Here is a 23,174-nt window from a genome sequence, read left to right as displayed (position 1 = left end):
AGCGAAGAAATTTCACGACTGCACTTGTTGCACAGGTGGCATCCTATCATGATACCATGCTGGAATTCACTGAGCTCCTGAGAGCGAGCCATTCTTTCATAAATGTTTGTAGAAGCAGTCTGCAGGCCCAGGTGCTTAGTTTTATACACCCGTGGCCATGGAAGTGATTTCAGCACATGAATTCAATGATCTGGATGGGTGAGTGAATACTTTTGGCAATATAGTGTAAGTTATATATTCATTACAGGGAACAAACTTAAAACTTAAGACTTTTTTTCCTCCTATTTCAGTGCCCAGTTTCTGTTTATTTGCTGAATGTATACAGGAAAAAAAAATTAACAAAATATGTGCATAACTTTTGCACAGGACATATTTAATATTTAATTTTTTTTACAACCTTCTGCTTATGACTGTAAGGGGTAAAAATATCTGACATTTCTGTGCAAACACCTTGAAATGGTGTCACAAATTTGCTTAAATTTGAACACTGACCTAGGTTTAGCGCAGAGCCTTAAATATTTAATTTTTGTTTTATTTGTCATAACTTTTATTATCTTAATATCCTGTTAACTTTTCCCTACACTTTAGCCTTACCTGGCATAAGCACTACATCACCCAGCATTTGAATGAGATGCATCTTTGAGGTTATTAACTTGTGCAATCGCCTTATAACTTATAATAATTGAAAATAAAGAGAACATCACACTTCATTCATTTTATAGTCCAGAGACATTCACAGTGTCCTCACTCAGTGTTCCTTCTTTATGCTACACATCAGGAACATATTAAAAGGTTTCCTTGAATTCTTTTTAGTTGATGTTTAAAATGTTTCATTTGCGTTGACAGATACAAAACATTGGAAACATTTAAATGCAGTCAGTAAATACCCTGAAAAATTAATTGATCTGTCACACACTTGGAGGCACACACTACACACTTCAAATGTAGTGAATGGTTGATCAGGAGGCCTCACTGATTGGTTCCAGTAAGGTCACATGGCTTTGTATACGTTTCTTCAGCTTCTGAGCAACAGGTAAAAAGTCTAGCTCCCAGCATGACTCTAGGTACTCTTTGACGTCATCACTGGAGGGCCACCGCAAACATTTCTGGTCTGTAAGCAGGAGACATCAGGGAATAATTCACATCCCTTTCAAGAAGTCAGATCTAGTCAAACACAATGTCAAACACAAGCTCTGGAAGATACATCTGAATAGCTTTTTGGTTTTTCATAAAAAAATTAAAAGTACTTGAGCCAGATTGATGCTTTTTTACACAAGCAACCTACACATCTCTGCTACTAATGGAAACATGAACTTCATTTCCAGCACCTAACATTCATGAACAATTCAACCGAAACTGCAAACATTACAATGAACCCCAGAGGCGGGATTGTCACAGATTGAGGAGGTAGTTATAACAGTCACTGGAAAGTCTATTTAATCGTTGCAAACACAATTCATTTAATACAATTTTATGTTGTTCAAAACAGACAAGGGGCCTGTCTCACAAAGAAAGTTCAACATGGAGTTCCTGACAAATGAAATCACCATTAACTTGTTTTATGAAGACGGTTAACAACTTTCATCAACCCAGATGTAATTACTCAAGCTATGGTTAATCTTCATGCATTTGCACACGACAGCATAATGTTTATGATGAACAACTAATCATGTCAGTAAAGTGACACATTTTTTAAAAATATGTAGAAATTAAAAAATTTAGAATAGTAAGAAGCAGAGCTGTCTTCACTGCCACTGCATTTGCGCTTAATGAGTAACAAAGAAAAAAAGTCACTGGAGGTGATGAATAAAATTAGTTTTATGGTACAAAGTGTGAATTTCAAGAAATATCTATCTGATTATAGGCAAAATGTAAAGACATGATTACTATAAGAAGCAATATGAGAAGACCAAAAGGACATTCCACTTGAAGCTGTTTAACTACATAAAATATCCAGATTACTCAAGCAAGTTCGTACCTTTGTAATTGGTGAATGATTGGCAGATGATATAAATGCATTTGAAATGAAGGTAGTGTCAGGTTAGAACATTAAAGACAGATTTAACTGTCTTTTAGAAATTCTGTATTTGCTGGTCTTTTATGTAGGGATTAGCTGTTCAAATTCAGTCTCACCAAATTAGTCTTGGTGCAGGTTCAGAAGTAATATTCCCTATAGCTGTCCAATCTGTTCACAGATTGGCCTGAAATGCAAAGACAGCAGATCCAACAGTGCACAATTCTGTTCTTCAGCATGCTGTGCATATATATGTGTACCTGAATAAAGACAGAGTATTTCCAGCAGCTCTAGCATGTACTGTGCCTCCCCATCTTCAATGCAGTTCCAGAGAGTTTGACACACTAGACCAGCCAACTGCCAGTCCTGAGGCCCAAAGTCCCGCAGACAGTCAATTAACCTGCACAGATAGAAATAAAAGAGAGAGGAAATTGAGAGAAAGTAAAGGAGATACAGTAAATTTGCACAAATTAAATTCTGCTGCTGTGCTAAATAGTGTTACTTGTGTATAGCTCCCTCTTTTCTCAGCATGGCTCTGTTCTCTGAATCCACAGAGAGGTTCATGAGGACTCCGCATGCTGAGAAACACACATCAGGGTTCTTGGAGTCCAATAGGGTCACCACAAACTGGTGCACTAAAACACAAGGGGTATAAACATGTTTGTCTTTTTATACAGGTGATACATTTGCACCATACGTACAATATACAGTGATTCCAAAAAGTATTTGAACACTCTAACCATCATTTAAAAAGCTGCACTATGGAATTTTTTTGTTAAAGTTGAAATAATTAGCTTTACTGAGTCAGGAAAAAAACATGATAAAACATAATCTATGTGCGCTGCTGCAAATCTCCCTGTAAAGCCAGAAATAACAATTTAAAAAAGTCAGAGGTGTTTTTTTGGACAACGTCATATTTCTTTGTGTCAACATCACAAACGCAAACTCAACTGCTCAGGGAAGGGTTTTAAAGCACAACCAGCATTAGAAAATGTTCTTCCACACATTGTGTGTGATTATACATTTCTACCAGAGAGGTCTCCAAATCCCCAAATCTTACTTGTTGTAGTTTTTATGAAGTTCTTTAGGTTCATGCGCTACTCAACAAAATCCTATCTAAAATACGTCTAGCACAATGTCAAACTGATGGTAGACTTTGTGTGGAGAAAGTATTCCAACCAGATTAAGCACAGACATGGAAACGTCAAAGTCTGGGACTATTGGTGAGCTCATGTACATTGATGGGATAATAAACTCAGAAGTGTACAAAGGTATTTTGGATGCAAACCTGCAGAAGCCTGCACAAGGTTTGTTCAAACAACAGCAGTCAGCAGAATAAAAATCTGAAACAGTTTCTTTTTGAATGGTCTTGGAATGGTGTATATAAAATAAATGCTATTTAGTTTGACATTTTGTTTCCTAACACAACATTTTTAAGCAATGTGTTTTTGTGCCTATATGTAATAAGGAAAAAAAAACAAACTATGCTTAAATTCTTTTGTGTTTTCTGCTCTTTTGAGTTGGAAACAAACAAACAAACAAACAAATAAATAAATGAATGACCAGTCTTCTAACCTTTTTGGAAAGTGTTAACGGTCTGTGAAACGCACCTTTGTTCTTGATGATGAAGAGCCGCACATCTTTGATCTGAGAGAGGTTACCAAACACACGGGTGGCCTCTAACACAGCATCCATATTAGAACTTAACAACAACCTCACCAACACTGTATGCAAAGATAGAAAAGGATTAGTAGACATAACACAAGCATAATTTTCACACAGTCATCTCATTTCTTTTCTCTTACGTTGAGAGATGTGTGTATGCTGGGCACGGACCACAGAGCTCTCTTCTTGGTAGTATGACAAATTGTTGATTGTGGCTGAGGCATTCACTATCAGCTCTGTGCTTTCCTCCACTGATCTGACCTCTGAGGCACAAAAAGGAGATCAGTAAGTCATTTAACAAGAAACTCAGGATATACGACCGTCCACTTTATTAAGTACAGCTCCTTGGATCTACATTTATTGTCCATTTTATCAGCTCCACATATAGTATAGGTGCACTTCCTAGTTCTACAATTACAGACTGTAGTTCATCTGTTTCTCTGCATACTTTATTAGCCCCCTTTCACCCTTTTTATAAGTGGTCATGACCCTCACAGGACCACCACAGAGTTGGTATTATTGGGTGGTGGATCATTCTCAGCACTGCAGTGACAATGACGTGTTGGTGGTGTGTTAGCATGTGTTGCGCTGTTATGAGTGGATCAGACACCTTAAGAATTTTTAAACACCTCAGTGTCCCTGCCGGGTTACAGATGAGATCTGTGATTTCAATCCATTATGAATATGCCATGTGTGTAGTTTTAACAAGGTAGATATTGCATCACAGTAATGCAATAACAAAACCAAATCAAAACATCTTTGTTACTTTTTTGTTATTGTTCAGAAGTGTGCCTTTCTAACTAAAACTAGTCCAGCTTGAATAGGGCTTATCATAAACTGCGCAACAACAAATGATTTACTGTCTCTGACTTTACATCTACAAGGTTGACCAACAGGGTAAAAGTGCCTAACATGCCACCACCATGTCAGCGTCTCTGCAGTGCTGAGAATGATCCACCACACGAATAATGCCTGCTCTGTGGTGTTCCCTATGGGGTTCCTGACCATTGAAGAAGAGGGTAAAAGAAATCAAATAAAAAATGCAGAGAAATTTCATGATATTGATTAAAATAGCTGAAGATGTCAAAACAGCGCATTAACATTAACAGTTGACTAATTTGGTAACATCTGTTGGTTGCGGTTCCAGATCTTCTTCCTCCTCAGGTGATCCGGAAACTTTTGGTAAGCATGTTATTGTAACTCATAAATCTGATATTCAGTGAACAGGAATATGACGATGCATGCAAAAGCACTGTGGGATCCTGTTTAAACAAAGAGTTGCGGTTTGCACTGTCAGTTTTGGTGTCACCCTGCAAGTGCGTCTGACTTTCAGAAGGCCTGTATAGTGCAGAGAACATTTCTTGCTATTTCTGTTGCTCTCGCTTTGTTTTTCCGTCTCGTTTTCGGTCTTTCTTATTGTCATCAAAACAGGAAGTCATTTTTACTTAGACCAGATGTGTGAGAATTGTCACTTTATCTCACTGTCTCTCTACTGCGCATTATGTTTTTTTATTTACTTCTTGTGCGTGTAAGCTAATGCACAGAACTCTGTCACTTTATTCATGTTAATTCAGTGTAGTGACTGGGTTATGTCTTTGCACAGACCTTTATTTTGCTGCTTCTCATAAGGCAATTTCCTAACATTACTTGGTTTCCATCTCCAGCAACTACTATACAACATACCCCAATTCCAAAAAAGTTTATACAGTATGTGAAATGCAAATACAAACAGAAAGCAGTGATTTGCAAATCCATGACCTGAATTTAAACAAAAACAAGGTATTTAATATTTTACCATATAAGCATAATTGTTTTTGCAAATACGTGCTTACTCTGAAATGTATGCCAGCAACACGTTCCCAAACAGTTGAGACAGGTGAATTTAAGACTAGTAAGATTGTTAACTGTTCAAAAAAATCTTAAGGTGAAGGAATAATGCTGGGAACATCCAGAAAATCCTAGTCCTTTAAGTCATGGCTTGCCTCTTTGTAAAAAAGAAAAAAAAAACTTAAGAACAACTTTAACAATTGACTGTAAGGATTACATATTTTACCCTCTACAGTGCATATCACCATCAAATGCCAAAGGCCAAAAACCACAAATAAATGCAGGTGACCTTCAATTCCTAAGATTGCACTTAAAATTGGCATGCTTCTGCGTATGTAAGTTAAGACTGTATTATGCACAGCAGAAGCTTGAGCTCATCTGAAATGGACTGATGGATGCATGCGTACTATAGTCCATCAAGTCAACCTTTCAGATTGTTCGTGAAAATAATGGACATATTCTATAGGCCAAACAAGAAAAACACTATCAGAATCATAACCAGTGTAAAATTCAAAAGCCATGTAATGGGTATATTAGTGCCCATGGCATGGGAAACACACAGTGTTATGCACAGTGAGGTCACCATAAATGCTGAAAGATGTGTACACATTTTGAAAGATGTGTACAACATATGCTGATTTCTAGATAACGTCTTTTTCAGAGATGTCCACATCATGACAACGCCAAGTCACATTTTGCACGTGCTACAATAGCATGGCTGCATAATCAGAGACTGCATGCACTAAAGTAGGTCGCCTACAGTCCAGACCCATTTAAATGTGTGAAGAAACACAAAATATCATACTGAAGACCTGCATGGTTCTGCAGCTAAAGACTTCTATAATGTAAGAATAGAAAAAAATTCCACTTTAAAAACTACATAATTTGGTGCCTTCAGTCCTCAAACAATTACTAAGTGTTGTTATAAGAATATGGTGTGAACAAGGTTAAACATGCTCCTGTCCAAACATTTTTGAATTTGTGCTGCAGCCATCAAATTTAGAATGAGTGTATATTTACAAAGTTATAACATTAGGTAAATATCATATAACAACATCAAATATCATATTTGTATATTGTTTTCAATCTAATATAGATCAAACAGTATTTACTTCTTTCTGTTTTTATTAACATTTCACATAATGTCTCAACCATTTGGACCTGAGGTTTGTAATTAACATTGAGCATTAATGCATGCAGGGGCATTTATTTTATTGTGTCTCATAACACTATTTCTTGTAATATTTCCTTCTACTTGGCCTTGTTTCCATCTCTACGAATCACTTCTACTAAATTCAAGGTCAGTCATGTAGCTGCCCAATTCCTATGTGGGAATTTAAATCACTAGAGACAAACAGAAAAAGTAATATGAACTAAAACTGCTCATAAAAAATTATTGTTCTTTCTTTCTGAACAGGAAATGATCACCACCTCTTCACCTTTCCCCAGCCAGCACAAAAACTCCCACGCAGGACTGAAAGTGGCTTTCGGTCTAAACCTAAAAACCACAAAAACGTTTCTTCTTCATCTCTCAGAAATATGAAAGGAACAGCAGGGATGTGTTTATCAAAACAGGCTCTGGGAAATGACACTTTTATTGTCAACCACTTCTTCTTATCAGAAGTACTATACATGGCTTGTGTGTCTTTGTATACCAGTAATTTCTGTAGATGGGACAGGATATCAGTGCACTGTGCAGGGTTACAAACATGCATTTATCTACCTCAGTCACGCAAACACAATACCAGTATACAATATGAATATGTGCTTGGTGTGGGGGAAAAATTTGTATTGCTTACCCATCACCTCCAGCAGTAGCTGCACACACAGTGCATTAGATGCCAGTGCTATGCCTATAGTAGGGTGAATGGACAGGTTGGCCAAGACCCTTATAAGCTTCACCAAGAGATCCTCATTTTCATGCTGAGGGCCCCAGATGTCCTGAAGACTTTTAGGTGCCACAGCTGCTGGCTTGTAGCTCTGGAAAAGACCTAACAGAATGTCGACCGCCCCCTCCTCCTTATACATGTTTTCTCTGGCCTCATTGCTCCTGGCAGCTAGATTTCCTAAAGTGAACAAGAGACGTACCACCAGATCCTGCAGAGGACAGAGATGAGAAGCAGAGGGGGAGGTCAGAAAGAGTGGGTGTGTATTTGTACGCTTATATGGTGTAGTCAAAGGGGTAACTGAGAAGGTCGGAAAATCACATGGTTTCACAAGATGTCAAGATCCCTAATTCATTGCAAACTGATGGCTACAGCATTGAACCATATTGACCTCAGCCCTAATGAAACCCACCAAACAACTCACCTGACATTTCACCATATATATTCAGTGGTCATATGAGTGGATTCAATTGCCTATGCTGACCTTATATAAACAGCTTCGTCTTTACTTAGAGGGAGACAGAGAGAACAGTGTGCTCTTTGCAATAAGGAAGTCAAATGGACAGTATGTTCCCATATGAGGGCTTAACCACAGTATGTGTACACTAGACCTATCCTTTTTTTTATGATATTTTAACAGAACATGATCTCATTAACTTGAGGAAGGAAAACAGCATCTAATCTTACTAAAATAAAGACAAATATGCACATACATCTTCATTCACTGCTGCTCTTTTGAAATACATTTACAGAGCAAAGCTGAGTATGTATGTGTGCATATATGTTCAATTTACATATGTTTGGACTGGACTCACCTGTTTCCTGCTGTGTTTGCTCAACAGGTCTAAAAATAGCCTGTAGCAGCACGGCATCTCAGCTAGTGCATAACAGCACCCAGCATAGGAGGACAGCTTGCTGAAGACAGGACACAAAACATACACAAACCAGATCCTGTGACTCAGCCTGTGAAACCATCTCATATCAAGGCAATACATCTTATTTTTCTCTTTGATAAGATAACTTGACTTACAAAGCACTGTAAGATCGTTTTGTTCATTTTAAGCACTTTTCAAAGTCTCATTTACAGCACAGAATAAGCATAAGAGTCACTGACCTAGTTATTGTGATTACTGTGTGACAGGGCTTTTTTATTTGTTTGGAGAAGGAGCCTCTTTTTACATTGTTTTACTTCAAGGATATTGAGATGGTATTTACAAGGCTTTACTGTACTGAAATGCCTGATGTGGTATGTAGACTTATGATGGCTTACTTTAAGTATAAAGTGTAAAGTTGAACATTTTTAGTCTCAGATTACTTGCAATATAGTTTTACCAAGAAACCTAGGAGAAGGAAACTGACAAATTTAACTAGTTGTAATATATATAGGATGATGTGAAGACCTAGATTTCACAGATATTTAGCTTACCTAATGCATTTAATCTAATTTTTAATATAGTTTTTCTAGCTTTTGTGATGACAACACAATTGTTCTCTCTGCACAGCATAAAATCCATTTTCACTCATCTAGGAAAGAAAGGCAGGTGACTTCATAAGCAGATTTAGAGAGATCTAAAGCTTTCTAAATGGGACAAGAGAGGTGTTTTTATCTCAGTATTTATCTCCGTTAGGCGTAAAGAAATAAGTTTGAACGAGAACTGCGTAGCCACTAATAGAGCTGGAACCTCTGCCTTACCTTTACTTTAATCCTTTGAGAATATTTGAAAGAATGTATAAATGTTCACTTATTTATACACATAAAACTTAATAGAAGGATGTTTCATAGAGATTATAAGTGCGTTGATTTATTGTAGAGTTCCAATATTTTGATTCAGCTCATCTCAATGCAGGTGGAGCAATTTATGCAATTTTACACAACATGCAGGTTTGATTAGGTATCAAAAAGGCCTTTGAGCTTAAGCACAATTAAAAGAGTGTTTATTTTTGCACATGATCATTATAGCATCTCTGAGAAATGCCAGGCCAAAGATGGCTCTCACCTAAATATCCTGGCCACATTAAGACAGATATCCGGGTCATCCTGGTGGTGATCCATAACTGTACAGAGTGTAGAGAAGACACCGTTGAACAAGAAGTCAGAACGTGACTCAGACAGGTCGGCCATGTTTCTTAGAGCTGCTGTCAGCTAAAAAGGGGAGATAGGTCAAAGTCATCAAAGAAGGTCAAACAATCTGCTTAAAATAAAGCATGAAACAAGTGTAAATATGAGTGCATTATGCATGTGTGTGAAAGTGGTTCAAAAACTAGTCACAGCTTGAGCACTGCCTCAAGGATACAGGTGGATGCAAACACTTCCCCTCTTATAATCAAGGCGAAAGAATGGAAGGTTTCAAAGTACCCTCATAAATCTCTCTACCAAGGGCTTGGACCACTGATTAAGAGTTGTCTGGGTCTGCTAATGTCCGTCTGGCCTGGCACTCTCCACTCTCAAAATACCCTCATTTCCGCCTGCCCACAAGTTAATGAGAGGCATTGCTGTTTGACAAACCATGCGTGCCAACCTCAGGAAGTTTATTTAGGCAGATTTCATAGTTTATGCTCCCTGCTCCTATAGACCAAGCTTGGTCAGCTTTGTCCAAAGCTGTGAGCCAGAACCAAGCTCTAAAGCACAATATAAGTATAAAAGAAAAAAGGAAACTTTCCAGACAAAAGCAAAAACAACACTTAAGGAAATGTGCATAAAACAATCCACCCTGAGCAATCCCGCCCTTCCAAAGGGTTTGCATTTTGTCCAGTTTTGCTCAGAGTGCAAGATTCTTAGAAATGACTGGGTGGAGTTCATACACAGCTTGTTCCCTGACTGCCAAAACCTCTAATGGAGGCAAAGGGAGCATATGATGTTTACAATACAAACCTATGTCTGTGTCAGCAAGAACGGCTTGCTATAAGTTGCATAAAGGGAAGACAACATATTGTTTTTTAGAATTAGAAGTCATTAGAATTCTGTCACTTATAGCAATGAGAGCAGTAAGCAACCACCGAAACAATACCAGACTTGCTAAATGTCTACTATTAGGTAACAGAGTAAAGATACCCACTGTACTTTTTGGCAAGGGTGTCGTCACTATTCAAAAGTCACTACAACAAAAAAATGCATGTGCATGGTGAGTCTGGATTGGAGTTTTAACATATATAAAAGTGGTAAATAATATTACCTTTAGGCATGTATGTGTGCATAAGTGCATGTGTGTCATATTGCATATAAAGCATTATGAACTGCCCACCTGCACTAGTATGTGTCCTGCTATAACATGTTGTCCAGATCCTGCTACAATGTGATCAGTATCAGATGGAGCATTAGGGCCAGTCGACTGGATGAGCCTCTGAGCAAGCTGCAGCAAGACTCTGATGAAATCTTTAGCAAGCAGCATCCTGGAGAGGGCGCAGTTTCCTGAGAGGAGCTTCAGGGAGCCCATGCTGTACAACAAAGTCTCTCCACTGCTATACACATCCTCACACTGCAGCAGCAAGAGGAGAGAATCTGACACACAAACATCACACAATGGTTTGATTGTGTAAGACAGATAATGACTGGTCAGAGAGTGAGTGAGTCACAAAGAAACAGAGTAGCACCTATAATGGAGTTGTTCTGGAACAGGACGTCATTACTGGGACTCCGGCTGATTTTGAAGATGAGCTTGCAAATGTTAAGCAAGTTGTTGCCACTGATACTGAGCTGAAATTACAGAAGATAAGAGCAGAGTAACTATGACTAAGCATATGACTAAGCAAATCCCTCCCTTAAACCCAGCTCAATAAACATAAAGTATTTCTTTGCCACATCTTCACTAACTGATTGATTGCTACACTTCTATAAACATAATTTATAAAGAAGACATCAATTCTATTTCAAAATGTGAGTGACAATAACTGTGCGTAATAAAGGTGCATTGTCTGCTTACTGCCAGAATGAGTTTGGCCAGAGTTAAGTTGAGCTGGTCTGATCCCAAATCTATGAGTCTGAACAGTGCTCGGAGAATGGAGGTTCTTTTCTTAAACCGCCTTCCCAGCATGCCTTTCTCTGCCAGCACATCATGAAGAGCAGTGCAGGCATCACACATATGCTGAACAGTCTTCTCTGATACACTTCCTCCTAAATGTGCATTAGTGAGAATGAGAGAGAGAGATAGAGAGAGAGTGTGAGAGAAGCAACAGAAATATGATACATATGTTGTATAAAGATATGCTATGTCAAGTGTGTTATTAGTATTTCTGACATCATGTCTTGTGCAGTACTAACACAACTCAGATAACTGTGCAACAAACAACTTTTGATCTACATTACTGTTGATGTACAGTGCAGAACTGTGAAAAAGTCAGAAACCCTTCCTTCATCAAAACAGAAATTAAGTACAAGTTATTCATTTTTCAGGAAATATTTTGTTAGCACTTTGTGACGTTGTTTATAAGGCTGCATGATGCCTCATAGGCCCTTCATGACAACTGATATAGATCTACAAAAACATTTATTCCACTTATTCCAACAAGTGCCATTAGTCATAAAGGTTGAATTCGCCAAGTTTTCTAAGTTGACATAACATCTGTTCCAGGTAAAACAGATTTTTTTACACTGATTTTATATTGTGTCATCACATGTTCTGAGGTGAAATGACAGACTTTTTAGACCACTGTCTGACATAGTGATATAAATTTAACAACATGACATAGCTTGCCAAGTTAGGCTGGTTGAAGAAAAGAGAGTATTTTCTGTGGGCCTTTTATTTTATCATTTATAAGATTTAAGCTAGATCATCAGCACTATTATGTAATATACATAACGGCAGTTGTTATAATGTTATTTCACCCAGAAATTTGTTACGCCACAATGTCAGGAAACATCACTGTTAACTTACATGTACAGTTTGTTATGTCAGCATGACATCAGAGTTGACAAAAGCAGCCTTTATGAAAGACCACATATATTGGAAAAAGCCTTTTGAAGTTCTATGTTGGATGTTATGTTGTATAGTTTTTTCAGATGTAGCCTTAAGAATAGCGTTCAAAGTGTTACTGTTATTTTTGAGCCAATTAAAAAATCCACTTAAATAAGTATGGGTAATGTCAAAGGAAAATAAAAGAAAACTGAAAAGGAAAATCAGGAAATCCAACAAAGAAGCTGCTATGTTCTTATAACAATTGGCTGGTCACCCCACTGCCCAGACCTCATTTTCACAGAATGTGTTTTGGATTATCTGGGTCATGAGAAGCAGAAAATGCAGCCAAAAACTGAACTCTGGTGGGCACATTAAGTACTGAGAAACATTGATATTATATTTAGTTGTTGAGGCATTTGTGCAATTTTATGTTTTCCTGCTTTTTTCCCCCAACATGGAAAAAACTGGTGGTTGTTTTGACTGTAAATGTAAAAAAATGAAGGGTGGTCTCTGACTTATGCACAGTACTGTGCATATCACTTTTCAATTAACTTGGGCTGATGGCCAAAATAGATCTGATGACATTTCACTGACATTTATCCCACACGTCAACACCCACTGACAGAGTTAACATTCTGCAAATCTTCAGCAGATAGCATATACACGTGGCTATGTGGAGCATGCGTCTTCATTAGTGAGCCACATATTGTGGCTCTATCTATCTATCTATCTATCTATCTATCTATCTATCTATCTATCTATCTAACACGCATAGCACTCAGTCTCTTGAATAAACTGCGATATACTGAAAGAGGTCTTGTATCTCGTCTACCTGAGGATTTTTAACATTGTTTAAACAGTGGTTGTATTTAAGTTGATGCAGCATGTTCTTCCAAACCTATTTGTGCCTTAAAGTTGAGCCTGAGTCTGCAAACACTAAATATAAACACCAGGTGAAGCATGCACATTCTTTCCAGTTTTATACAGTGGAAAGAGGAAGAGCTGTAGAGCTGAGGTTTCCAAAGCTATTTTGGGTAAAATAAATGTTACTCCTCTATGCTCGTCTTGGCTGTTTCCAAAAGGCTGGCATATTCTGCAACGTTGCCCTCTCTGATGATGCCGTCGCGCCTCTCTGTACTCTATTATGCATGAGCTGAGAGGCACTTGGGCACAATAAATATTTGATATTTATTTTTCAAATGAATTTCCATTCAATTTTAAAAGTGCTTAAAAATGTACTGCCATTAGATTTTATTTCATGGTCCTTTCCTCCTTTTCCTGCACTCCCTTTGAGAGTTCAAGGCTATGCCAAACCCAACACAGATGTGTTTTTTTCATTCCTGTGGATTCAAATCTCATGTTTTCTTTCTCTCTGCAGTTGCACACTCTCTGTCCTCTTTGAAATATGTTCCTAAAGCCAGGATTCTTAGTTTGGATCTCAAACAACATATAACACCCCTTTCTAAGAGAAAATAATTACACATCTACAGAGAACACACTTAATAATGCCAAGTTCTGTTTACTGTAGTGCACAATTTCTGTTTTTTTATAAACATATTGGAAAAACAGAAAAAAAACAGAAAAAAATGTGCCGTGACTTTTGCACAGACCAAGTTTCATGTTTTATTTTTCCCTGCAGTATGTTAAATTTAGACAATTAACAGCACATTCAGTTAACCAGATGTGTCCAAACCTTTGCACATGATTCTGTACTTAAAATAATACTTTTGCAAGTTCTTATTGGTTATGTTGGCATGTACAGGGAGATTCACTTGAAAGGCCCAAATTATTCTGTAATAACTCTCTCTAGGATGAAGCAATCTGAATGAAACAACATGCAACATGCTTCTCAGTATATGGACCTCCAACAAGCCAGGATGCCCCTGTGTTGGAGTGTTCCAGGGACGCGCTGGAAAGCTGTTACGACATTTAACGTCTGTTTGCAACTTCCAGGTGCATACCCATGTACCCCTTCAGGTGTCTGGCAGAAATTGTAAATCACTTGTAATGCAATCGATTACACATACGTCAAGGTATGTAGTGTATTTTTCTGGTTCAGATTGCTTCATGCTAACAGGAGTTACAACAGAATATTTGGGGCCTCTTTCGAGTGAATCGAGTGCCTTAATGTCACTACCTGGTTTATACAGTGAATACTGTTCCCTGTATAAAGCAGGTAGTGACATTAAGGCACAGTGTCCTAAAAATGTCACAATACTAAGATTGCTAATTATAGAACTTCACCGTGAATTGGAAATCTTAAAGCATTTTCATTCTGTACTGTGATACATTTTTGAATGAAAAGCAATATTAGAGAATATCTCAAAACTAACTGAACATATTGACTCAGTAATAAGGGGCAGTGGTGGGGGGAGGTAAAAACATATTATTGGTTGATACAATAGTTCTCTGCCCACTGCATGGTGATGTAATTAAAATGTCTTTGAAGTGTGCTAAAGTCACTACATTTCATTCAAAGATTATAGGAAAACAGGAATATTGTCTTACAAACAAAACAACTCACAATGGTTTATGAAGATATTCCTGAGCCCTGTTAATATTCATCACAGAAGATGCTGGTTTTAAAGTAGTTTCACCCCTAGGGATGGAAGCTCATGGCCATTCTGTTGTGATTTTCGGCCTTCTCCTTTACAAACAGAGATTGTTCCAGAATCCCTGAATCTTTTAATAATCTTATCTAATGTAGAGGGTGAAATATCAAAAATCTTTGCAAATGCTTGTTGAGGTACAGTGTACGTGTTGCTGACAATTTTTTGGGAGAAAAGGGTGAACCTTTGACCCAACCCTGCTCACAAAGCACAAGACCTTTCCTGGATACTTCTTTTATACCCAAACAAAATTACTTTTAAATACATTTATATTTACTAAAAACAATGGCATTCAGATAAAAAAATTCTATCTTGTTTTTGTCCTGATTTCATTTAAACAAACGTCAAAGTGGATTAAATCACATTTGCTTTCTGGTTTTATTTGCAGTTCACATCCTGTTCCCTTTTTGGAATTGGGTTTGTACATGTACTGGGTAAAAAAGGTCAGTTTTGATTTTAGGTTGACTTTAAGATAGTGTGATGGGTATAGGAAACAATGTTTTTTGGAAACTAGCTGTGAAGAGGTTAAATTCAAACATTTACATTAATAAACCTAGTATACATAGTGTATTTTATCATCACCTGGTGTAACGGTCTCAAACTCCTGCAGAACAGGAAGTACCTCAGAGTTCCAGAACGCAGATTCATCTGTGGCATGACTTCCTGTCAGGTCTTCATGGCCATACACTTCTGCATCAGTGAAACAGAGAAAGAAGCACACACACACACACACACACACACACACACACACACACACACACACGTATCATGAACATCGGTTAGAACATTTATGGTGCACTACACCTACTCACTTCATTTCAGTGGTTCTTACCCTTTCAATCATTTGTATATAAATACAGGATGTTCAACACAGTATGAAAAGGTCAACACATTGCACCTACACATCCTTTGATTAGCCCGTGTTCTATATAGACACCTCTGTGCCTGAAGATTTGCATTAGTGGCGCCATGCAGGAAGCTGTGTCTACAAGCAGGAAAGATTCTACAAACTGATGCCGCTTTGTATCAAAGGAATGCACAATATATCTGTATATCTGTTGATGACTCTGACTCATGCACTGAAAATAATGTGTAGCTGAAGCTGATACATCAAAACAAATTATGTTAAAAACAAACCTGTTTTTGTTTCCTTCATATGAGGGTCAGCTCTGCTGGTCCGTGGTATCCCACTGATCGTGCACACACAAACACACATATAGATTGCAAACAGAATGAAAGCAAGATGGAAAAAGTGAGGTTGAAGCATGGCACAGTGTTTTCTTAGATCTTATCTGTCTACAGAAAGGTATGCAGTGTGCTAGCATATTACAACAACTAACTTTCTACATAACTCCTTTCAGATCTATGAGAGCACAACTTGATATGTATGTTTTAGTAGACATACGCTTTAATCTAATCTCTAAATAGATTAAATTTATGTTCCAGAGCCTGCCACAAGGTGTCCCTGTTGTAATGCCCTGGTAAGTATATTTCAGAGCCATAGTGAACTGGCATCTCCACGTTAAATCTAGCCCAAGATGGCTCTAGCTTTCCCTCTAACAGTACAGAATGATAATCTGTAATCACTTGGGAGCAAACAGTTTGCACAACGTAAATGTGCGCAAGCTGGTCAGGGTAAAAGTGTGCATATAACAGACAGGAAACCACAGGTCTGTGTGCTTGCGTTCATGTTCATGCAGTGTCATGGTGAGTCTTATCTTAAAAATAAAGGTATCCGTTATTGTGGCTGCTAACAATGTTTCAGTGCTTTCATCCAAATGTTGCTACACGGAAACTTCTTTTTCACATTTAAAATGCAATTTTCACTAAGACATGCTGCAGGTACAAAATGACATGTGCCGTGTGGGCGCTGCTGATGGGTTGCGGAGACGTTTTTATGGTACAGCCGGGCGTATTTGGGGCATTGATTGTGTTTGGCCTTGGTAATGACTTGATAATGCCTCTTTGTTGATGGGCTTTTTTGGTCTGAGACGTGATCTCATCGTGAGAGTCTTGAGCGAAGCTGCACTGGCGGTCATCAGAGCAGCCTGCCAGCCAGCCACAAACTGCCCTCATAATCTAATACTGCTCCATTATCAACTATATCAGAGAGGGCGAGGGAGAGAGAGACAGAGGGATGGGGATTGCATCCGTGTGCATGTGTCTGGGTGCTGGGGAGTGTTCTTAGAGAATTAGATCAATGTGAAAGTTTGTCTGAAGTCAAAATCATACTTTGACTCATTTAGAAATCTGGCTATTGCACTTTCCTCTTGCTATAAAAGTTTTGTTATGCTGGTCCTGGCTACAAAGAACCATACGACTGAAAGAGCCAAAGTTAGGACACACCTTACAAAGTTACCACACACCAAATAATTTTGACATTTACGCTTTATTTAGTCTTCATTTCTGGGAAGCGTTGCATACATTTGCACATAGTGTGTATGCATAAGTGATGAGTTACATTTTTATTATTTATTATTTATAACACCCAGCACAAAGCAACCCCCTCCTTAAATAGTTGGGTATTTTGTACTTTATTTCTTCATCATTTGTGTAAAAGGCTGTGTTGGAGAAGGAGACCCTTTCTGTATGTGGCATGTTCAGTCAAAACTATTGACACAAGTATTAAAACAGTAGTTTATCATGTGCCATTGTGTGTGTGAATTGAAGCGAGTATCCTTTACTAACTGTTGCTAAGGCATAGACACTCTCAATTCTAGTTAGTTTTACTTTCACAGATGTGGTTAGTAGTGAGTTATTCATAGCCTACTATGATTAGCAGCAAGTAATTAGCATTTTGTTGACACATTTGTTGTGCTGCTTTGTCTGATGCTACTGTGCTGTATGTGATCTGGCACTTGGTCATGAACACTTTGTTATCTGTTGTTAATTTTACAGACTCACATGTGTATGTGCCCTCATACTAACCACTGTTTGTGCTGCTGCCTTTTTTTATTACAAATGAAAAAGTTAATTGCTCTTTCCCATCCCTGTGCTTTCACCAGCATTCTAGAGTTCACCACACCTGTACTACGGGCCTTACAAGTGACTGAAACATTATTTATTTCTTTGGGTACATTTCAGTACATTTGGTCATTGCATCATAAATATGTTTGATATTTTAAAGGGTTTGATTTAACAAGGCTAAATGTCTTACATACATGTCAGGGCAATACATATGTGTAAGGAGCATGTGGGGGTACTCAGCAGGAGGTTTAATGTCAGAGTGGTTACAAGCTTGTAAAAAGTTGGGAAACCACTGGTTTAGCTTATCAGTTTCCAATACTACCTACAACACTTTAGTGAAAAATAAGTTCAATGATGTAATGTATTGCATGATTTTGTAGGGGCTTAAAAGGGTACTTTAAATACTCAGTGCCTTTGGAATGTCTGTTTTGCTTTTTGGTGTGGAGAAAATGAGTCCTTCTAACACAACACATCACAGATCTGTGGTTTCCTGGATCAGGTCAGTGACCTCAGCAATCTTAGGTTCTGCAGATCAACTTGCTGCAATCAAGAAATTCATTAACAAAGACCAGACCTATCAGCATAGTCCTTAAATATTTTTACTAGTCCAGCACATAAACAAACACATAAAAAAATTCAATTCCTGCAGAGTGTGTTTTCTAAGGTGGAGTCTTGACAGAGGGATCGAATGTCTATAAAAATGTTTTATTGCTGTTCTTGGTCACAGTGCTGAGATCAACCCACTAAGGGATTTTAACAATGTTTCAGGCCTCGAGGTTGCTGTCATCTACATGTAGCAAAATTTGGGACCATATTATAAGGCAACGAGAAAAATAATGACAGAAGAAGACAGTGTAATAGATTATCACATGTGTACCTGTGTTTCATAGGTGTCTCTTGAGTTTCTGGGAATGCCTCTATTCGTGCTCCCATGGGATCAAAATGCTGGAGATGTTCTGTGCTTCTTTGCTTACTCAGTTTTGGGGGCTTATGACAATCCTCAGTTTGAAGTACTATAGGAAAACAAATACACCATCATATGCAGACATGCTTGAATGAGGTTCAATGTGGTTGGTTAGTGTAGTGGTTAACACCTTTGCCTTCTACACTGTTGACTGGGGTTCAATCCCCGACCAGGGCAAGCACCCTACACTATACCAATAAGGGTCCTTGGGCAAGACTCCTAACACCACCTTGGCCTACCTGTGTAAAAATGATCAAATTGCAAGTCGCTCTGGACAAGAGTGTCAGCCAAATGCCGTAAATGAATGACTGAGATGATTTACCCAATCATTAAGATTAACCTTTATGATCCATGTATAGATAAAGCCTGACTGAACTTAACGGATAAGGGATTTTAAGCACATCACATCTGAACAAACTATACAGATGTAGTAAAGATAGAGGACCTTCAAAGTCTTTCAGATTTCTGCTCATCACTTTGAATAGAGTGAGTGAGGCTGTATCAGAGATGCACACAACCTGGGTGGTACTGTTTCATGCTTTGGATGTAAATTTGTTTATAACAGAACCCATGAAAGAGTCTATTCATTTTGGCTTTCAACAGAGCGGAACACTTAAACAGCTGTCAGAGTGTTTTTAAAGTGCAAGGAGATGAGGACGGGGACGAGGTTATTCTAAAAAGCGGCTTCAATCTGTCTTTGAAATGGACTGACACATGAATAGAGAGAAGTAAATGCATGACACAAAAGTACTGTTCCATTGCCAACAATCAAACCTCTCCTTCAGCAGGACTCTTACCTTTGCTCTACATCTCTTTCAATCTCTGTTAGCGCTTTCCTCACCTTTTTAACTGTAGGTTTCTATTTCCTGTTCCTTACTAACAGACTACGCTGCACCTCATCTAATCATTCCTCATGTCTGTCCACTCTCAATATGTCTTCTTTGGTCCTGTCTCTTCTGTTTCTCCATTTCCAGCATTTTATCTCTGCCTTTCATCTTTTCCACCTCTCCATCATCCTTTAGCTTTAAACTCAAGGTTTTGTCATCTTATATTTTTTTGTCCTCCATTATATAGTGGACAGTGTTCCTCTCAAAAGCACGCTGCAAATCTGAAGAGTACTGAGTGGCCTCAGTGACACAGAAGTTAAATATTAAGCTTGCATCAAGGTGGACACAATACATCTCTTTATTTTGCCCTTGCGTCCACGGTGCATTCACATACCTTTTGAGTGCTGGGTCATAGGAGGTAGTCGAGTGAGTGATCGTGTTCTGAGACGCCTGGACCGGGTCCCTCCTGAGCCTGTCTTATCCAGACGGTCAACTGGTGGCTTGGGCACAGTTGTTCCACCCTCATTGCAGCCTTCATCCAGGGAAAGAGGCAACCTGGGCTTCTGGTTAATGATGGGTGGTTACATTTAGTTCCATAATGGAATCACATTTAACTAATGATGTAAAACAGTTTAAAAGATCTTACATGTTCCAAAGGAGAGAGACGGGTTCCAGAACTTGGCCTGGAATCAGAAGTCTCAAAATTCCGAGCATGAAGACTGCAGAAGTATATGAAAGTAAAAGATTTGTAAAATTATATTGCTACAGTCAAGAAACAGACTATTTTAATATTCAATGCAAGATATATTGGTAAATTTGTATTGACTGTTGTGAGTAAGTGATAACGTGTTGCAATCATATTTTGAATTATAACGTGCAATAATTACTTGTTATCCAAGAAAAGCTGTACTTTATTCCTCTTATATACTTGTATATAAAGGGAATTACAATACATTTGAGTTGAGAATCACATTTCAAAAACACAGTTTATATTCTGCTTTTAGCTTTTCTTCATTAACCTGAATGAAGATGGTGGCCTTCCGTCACGTGTACGGACAGATGTGTCTCCAAAGAGCTGCCGAAGCTCATCCCGTGGGGTGAAGGGCCTCTGAGTGCTGAGGATCCTGAGAGAGCGTTGGGCTTCTTTCACTATCTCGGCACTGGTCTGTCTCTTAGCACCATGGCTGACATAGAAGGGCTCTTGCTTGTCGCGCTTATGTTCCAATGAGGCCATATGTGATCTCTATAACTAAACTAGTTCTAGGGATAGGCCTAAGATAAACACCTTCGCACCAAGAAAAGGGAAGACAAGCCGCTCTACATGCCTAATAAGAAAATAAAGGAAGAGACAGGAAATGTGCAGTTTCAGCTGATCTGCTGTGTCAGGTTAAGATTACTCTACCATTCCTGAACCTGAAAACAACACAAACAGTCACATAAATAAAACATGCTATGTGTTACAAGTTTTGGTTAGAAGAATATACTTCATTTAGGTGTGCAGGGATTTATGGAATGCTGGTGGTAATGTTTTACCTTGTCTATACAAAATTACCTCTCACAAGACAAACCTGTAATGTCAAAGAAAACTGAAGGTCTTGAAGATATATTTTCCATATCACCATTATAGTTGTTAAAACATTATGTGAGCTCCTTTGTTGGAAAATGTTTTAGAGTAGGCCTTAAATACTAATCAAAGCTATAGAACTACACAGAATTAAACCAAATAAAATTAGTTAAAATGTGGATTCCACCAGTTTTTCAAAAACCTTTGTAATTCAGTATCTGGCATGCAAACAACCTCATTCAGACTAGTTTGAATTGGAGAGAAACTTACCAACTTGGATTTCGTTACAGTGCTGTTAAGAGGAACCAGGGATTGTAATTTCTAGAACGCAAATATGGGCATTTTATTTACTACTGAAAACCACCAGTGAAGCTGCATGTGTCTGCATGTGTTTTATATGTAATGCTGATGTTGATAATGGTAAACTAGTGGTAAATGTGAAGAAAAAAAGTGGACTATTGTGCCTCACAGTGTCCCACATGTACTGAATGAGAAAAAAAAGGCCAAAGCTCTCAAAAATCCCATTTATATAACAATGCCTCAGGTATCATGCAACATATTTTGTTCGTACGTTTTTTCATATTAAAACACTGACTGACAAATGACTTTGTTCACACCTTAAAGATTTAATGAATCATTTTTAATTTTAAAAAGTGTTGTAGTTCCCCTTTAAATTGAGCCAAATGATCTAAACTGCTTATTTGATCTTCTTCTATAAGAGGATTAATTACAATACACGTAATTTTGCTGTTTGCAGGATATTTAAAACATGGTGGTGGTGATGTTTTGCTACGTCTAGGTTTTAACTACATGTCAAAAGACAAATCTGCAACATAAACAATGTGATACAACGTATTTTTAGACAAACTGAAGATTTAGACAACACAAGCTGGACACCTGAAAGAAGGAACCACTCATTCTTGTTGTGCTGCGCGCGACCTTGTTGCTCGCACGCGCCCGGTCACTATGGTAACATGTGTAACGGTGGCAGACATTCAAGTACAGGACAACAAAACAGTGAGTAAGTCGAAATACGGGTGAAAACTACGTAACAGACGTCCACAGAACACCCGCAGAAAACCTTTTACTTCAAATAAACATGAGTAGTTAGGCAGGTTACACACGTTATTCTGATAAGTTGTATTTTTGGGGACCAAACAAAACATGCAGGTCCGCTGCTTCACAAACTGGTGCTGTTAGCTAAGCTTTTCGAAAAACTATTCATCGCTTTTTCCATGGGAAATCAAATTAATTGCGCCAAAGGGCAGTTTCCTGCTGTCCGGGAAAAAGTACCGTTTAGTAATAGTTAATTTACCTTCACTGTAAGCAGTTCCTATTCGTTTCGCAGTCTTCAGAAACTACCTAGCAACTCTGAGCCGTGCACACGCTGCCTACCCTACGTCATCGCCAGTGCTCGCGGTTGCGCGCCGTCTCTATGGTCAGGATGCTGTGGGGAGGCGCGTGCCGTTCTTGTGAGCTTATTAAAAGCGAAAAGCTGGAGGCATGCCTAGTAAACAGAAACTTTTACCCAAAATATGAAACACCACAAGGTTACTAATTCACATGTAGGTGAGTTTAGATGTGTTCTGTGTGTAGTCAAATCCCGTGGAGCTGAAAGTCGTTATTATACAGTTTAGGCTAGGCAAAAAAAACGTAAACGTACTACTTCAATTACACGTGTCTTCTGAGTGACAGTTAAATAGTGCTATTATAGAAAAAAAAAAGGATTTTCTTTGGTGACTTTTGCCATAGAACACCCTTGATGTATTCCTTCCATACAGTACGTTTAAGGCCAAAGCGTTAGCGAAAATGCTATCATTAAACAATATCTCATACATCTAATGGCTACATACCTTCATAAGTAAAAGCTTTTAGAGGTGGACATCTGGTTCCTGTCACCACTACTGTGAACAATTGTGACTCATTAAGTTTCTCTAGAACAAAGGATTTAATTTATGC

At 38.2% G+C, this 23,174-nt stretch overlaps 1 protein-coding gene across 3 annotated transcripts; it reads right to left on the bottom strand.

The window, feature by feature from the left end:
- Positions 1-700: 700 nt before the first annotated feature.
- armc2 (armadillo repeat containing 2) lies at positions 701-22,577 on the bottom strand. 3 transcript variants are annotated; one of them, XM_037537553.1, is made up of 19 exons: positions 22,531-22,555; positions 21,486-21,536; positions 20,671-20,976; positions 20,298-20,370; positions 20,046-20,214; positions 18,738-18,873; positions 16,031-16,083; positions 15,476-15,583; positions 11,313-11,503; positions 10,984-11,086; positions 10,635-10,891; positions 9,390-9,535; positions 8,208-8,307; positions 7,306-7,603; positions 3,820-3,942; positions 3,625-3,738; positions 2,517-2,649; positions 2,275-2,414; positions 701-1,111 (listed from the first exon to the last, which is right to left on the bottom strand). In XM_037537553.1, the coding sequence occupies exons 3-19, from the start codon at positions 20,883-20,885 to the stop codon at positions 960-962; spliced, it is 2,511 nt and encodes an 836-aa protein (XP_037393450.1). In that variant the 5' UTR covers positions 20,886-20,976; positions 21,486-21,536; positions 22,531-22,555; the 3' UTR covers positions 701-959. The 3 variants fall into 3 exon arrangements, with proteins under 3 accessions (XP_037393450.1, XP_017568472.1, XP_017568471.1); XM_017712983.2 differs by lacking the exon at positions 21,486-21,536 and having other exon boundaries at positions 22,531-22,577; XM_017712982.2 differs by lacking the exon at positions 21,486-21,536 and having other exon boundaries at positions 20,671-21,064; positions 22,531-22,548.
- Between the last annotated feature and the right edge of the window lie 597 nt (positions 22,578-23,174).

This window comes from Pygocentrus nattereri, chromosome 4 (assembly GCF_015220715.1).
Source record: "Pygocentrus nattereri isolate fPygNat1 chromosome 4, fPygNat1.pri, whole genome shotgun sequence".
NCBI lineage: Eukaryota > Metazoa > Chordata > Actinopteri > Characiformes > Serrasalmidae > Pygocentrus > Pygocentrus nattereri.
Note: the sequence above shows the minus strand (reverse complement) of the source record. Positions and strands in the feature narration are given on the sequence as shown.

Coding starts and splice junctions, on each gene's coding strand:
- armc2 (XM_017712983.2), bottom strand. CDS start 20,885: ATGGCCTCATTGGAACATAAGCGCGACAAGCAAGAGCCCTTCTATGTC. Junction 8,308..9,389: donor AATGTGGCCAGGATATTTAG/GTGAGAGCCATC, acceptor TCCTGTCTTCAG/CAAGCTGTCCTCCTATGCTG. Junction 3,739..3,819: donor GCATACACACATCTCTCAAC/GTAAGAGAAAAG, acceptor CTTTGCATACAG/TGTTGGTGAGGTTGTTGTTA.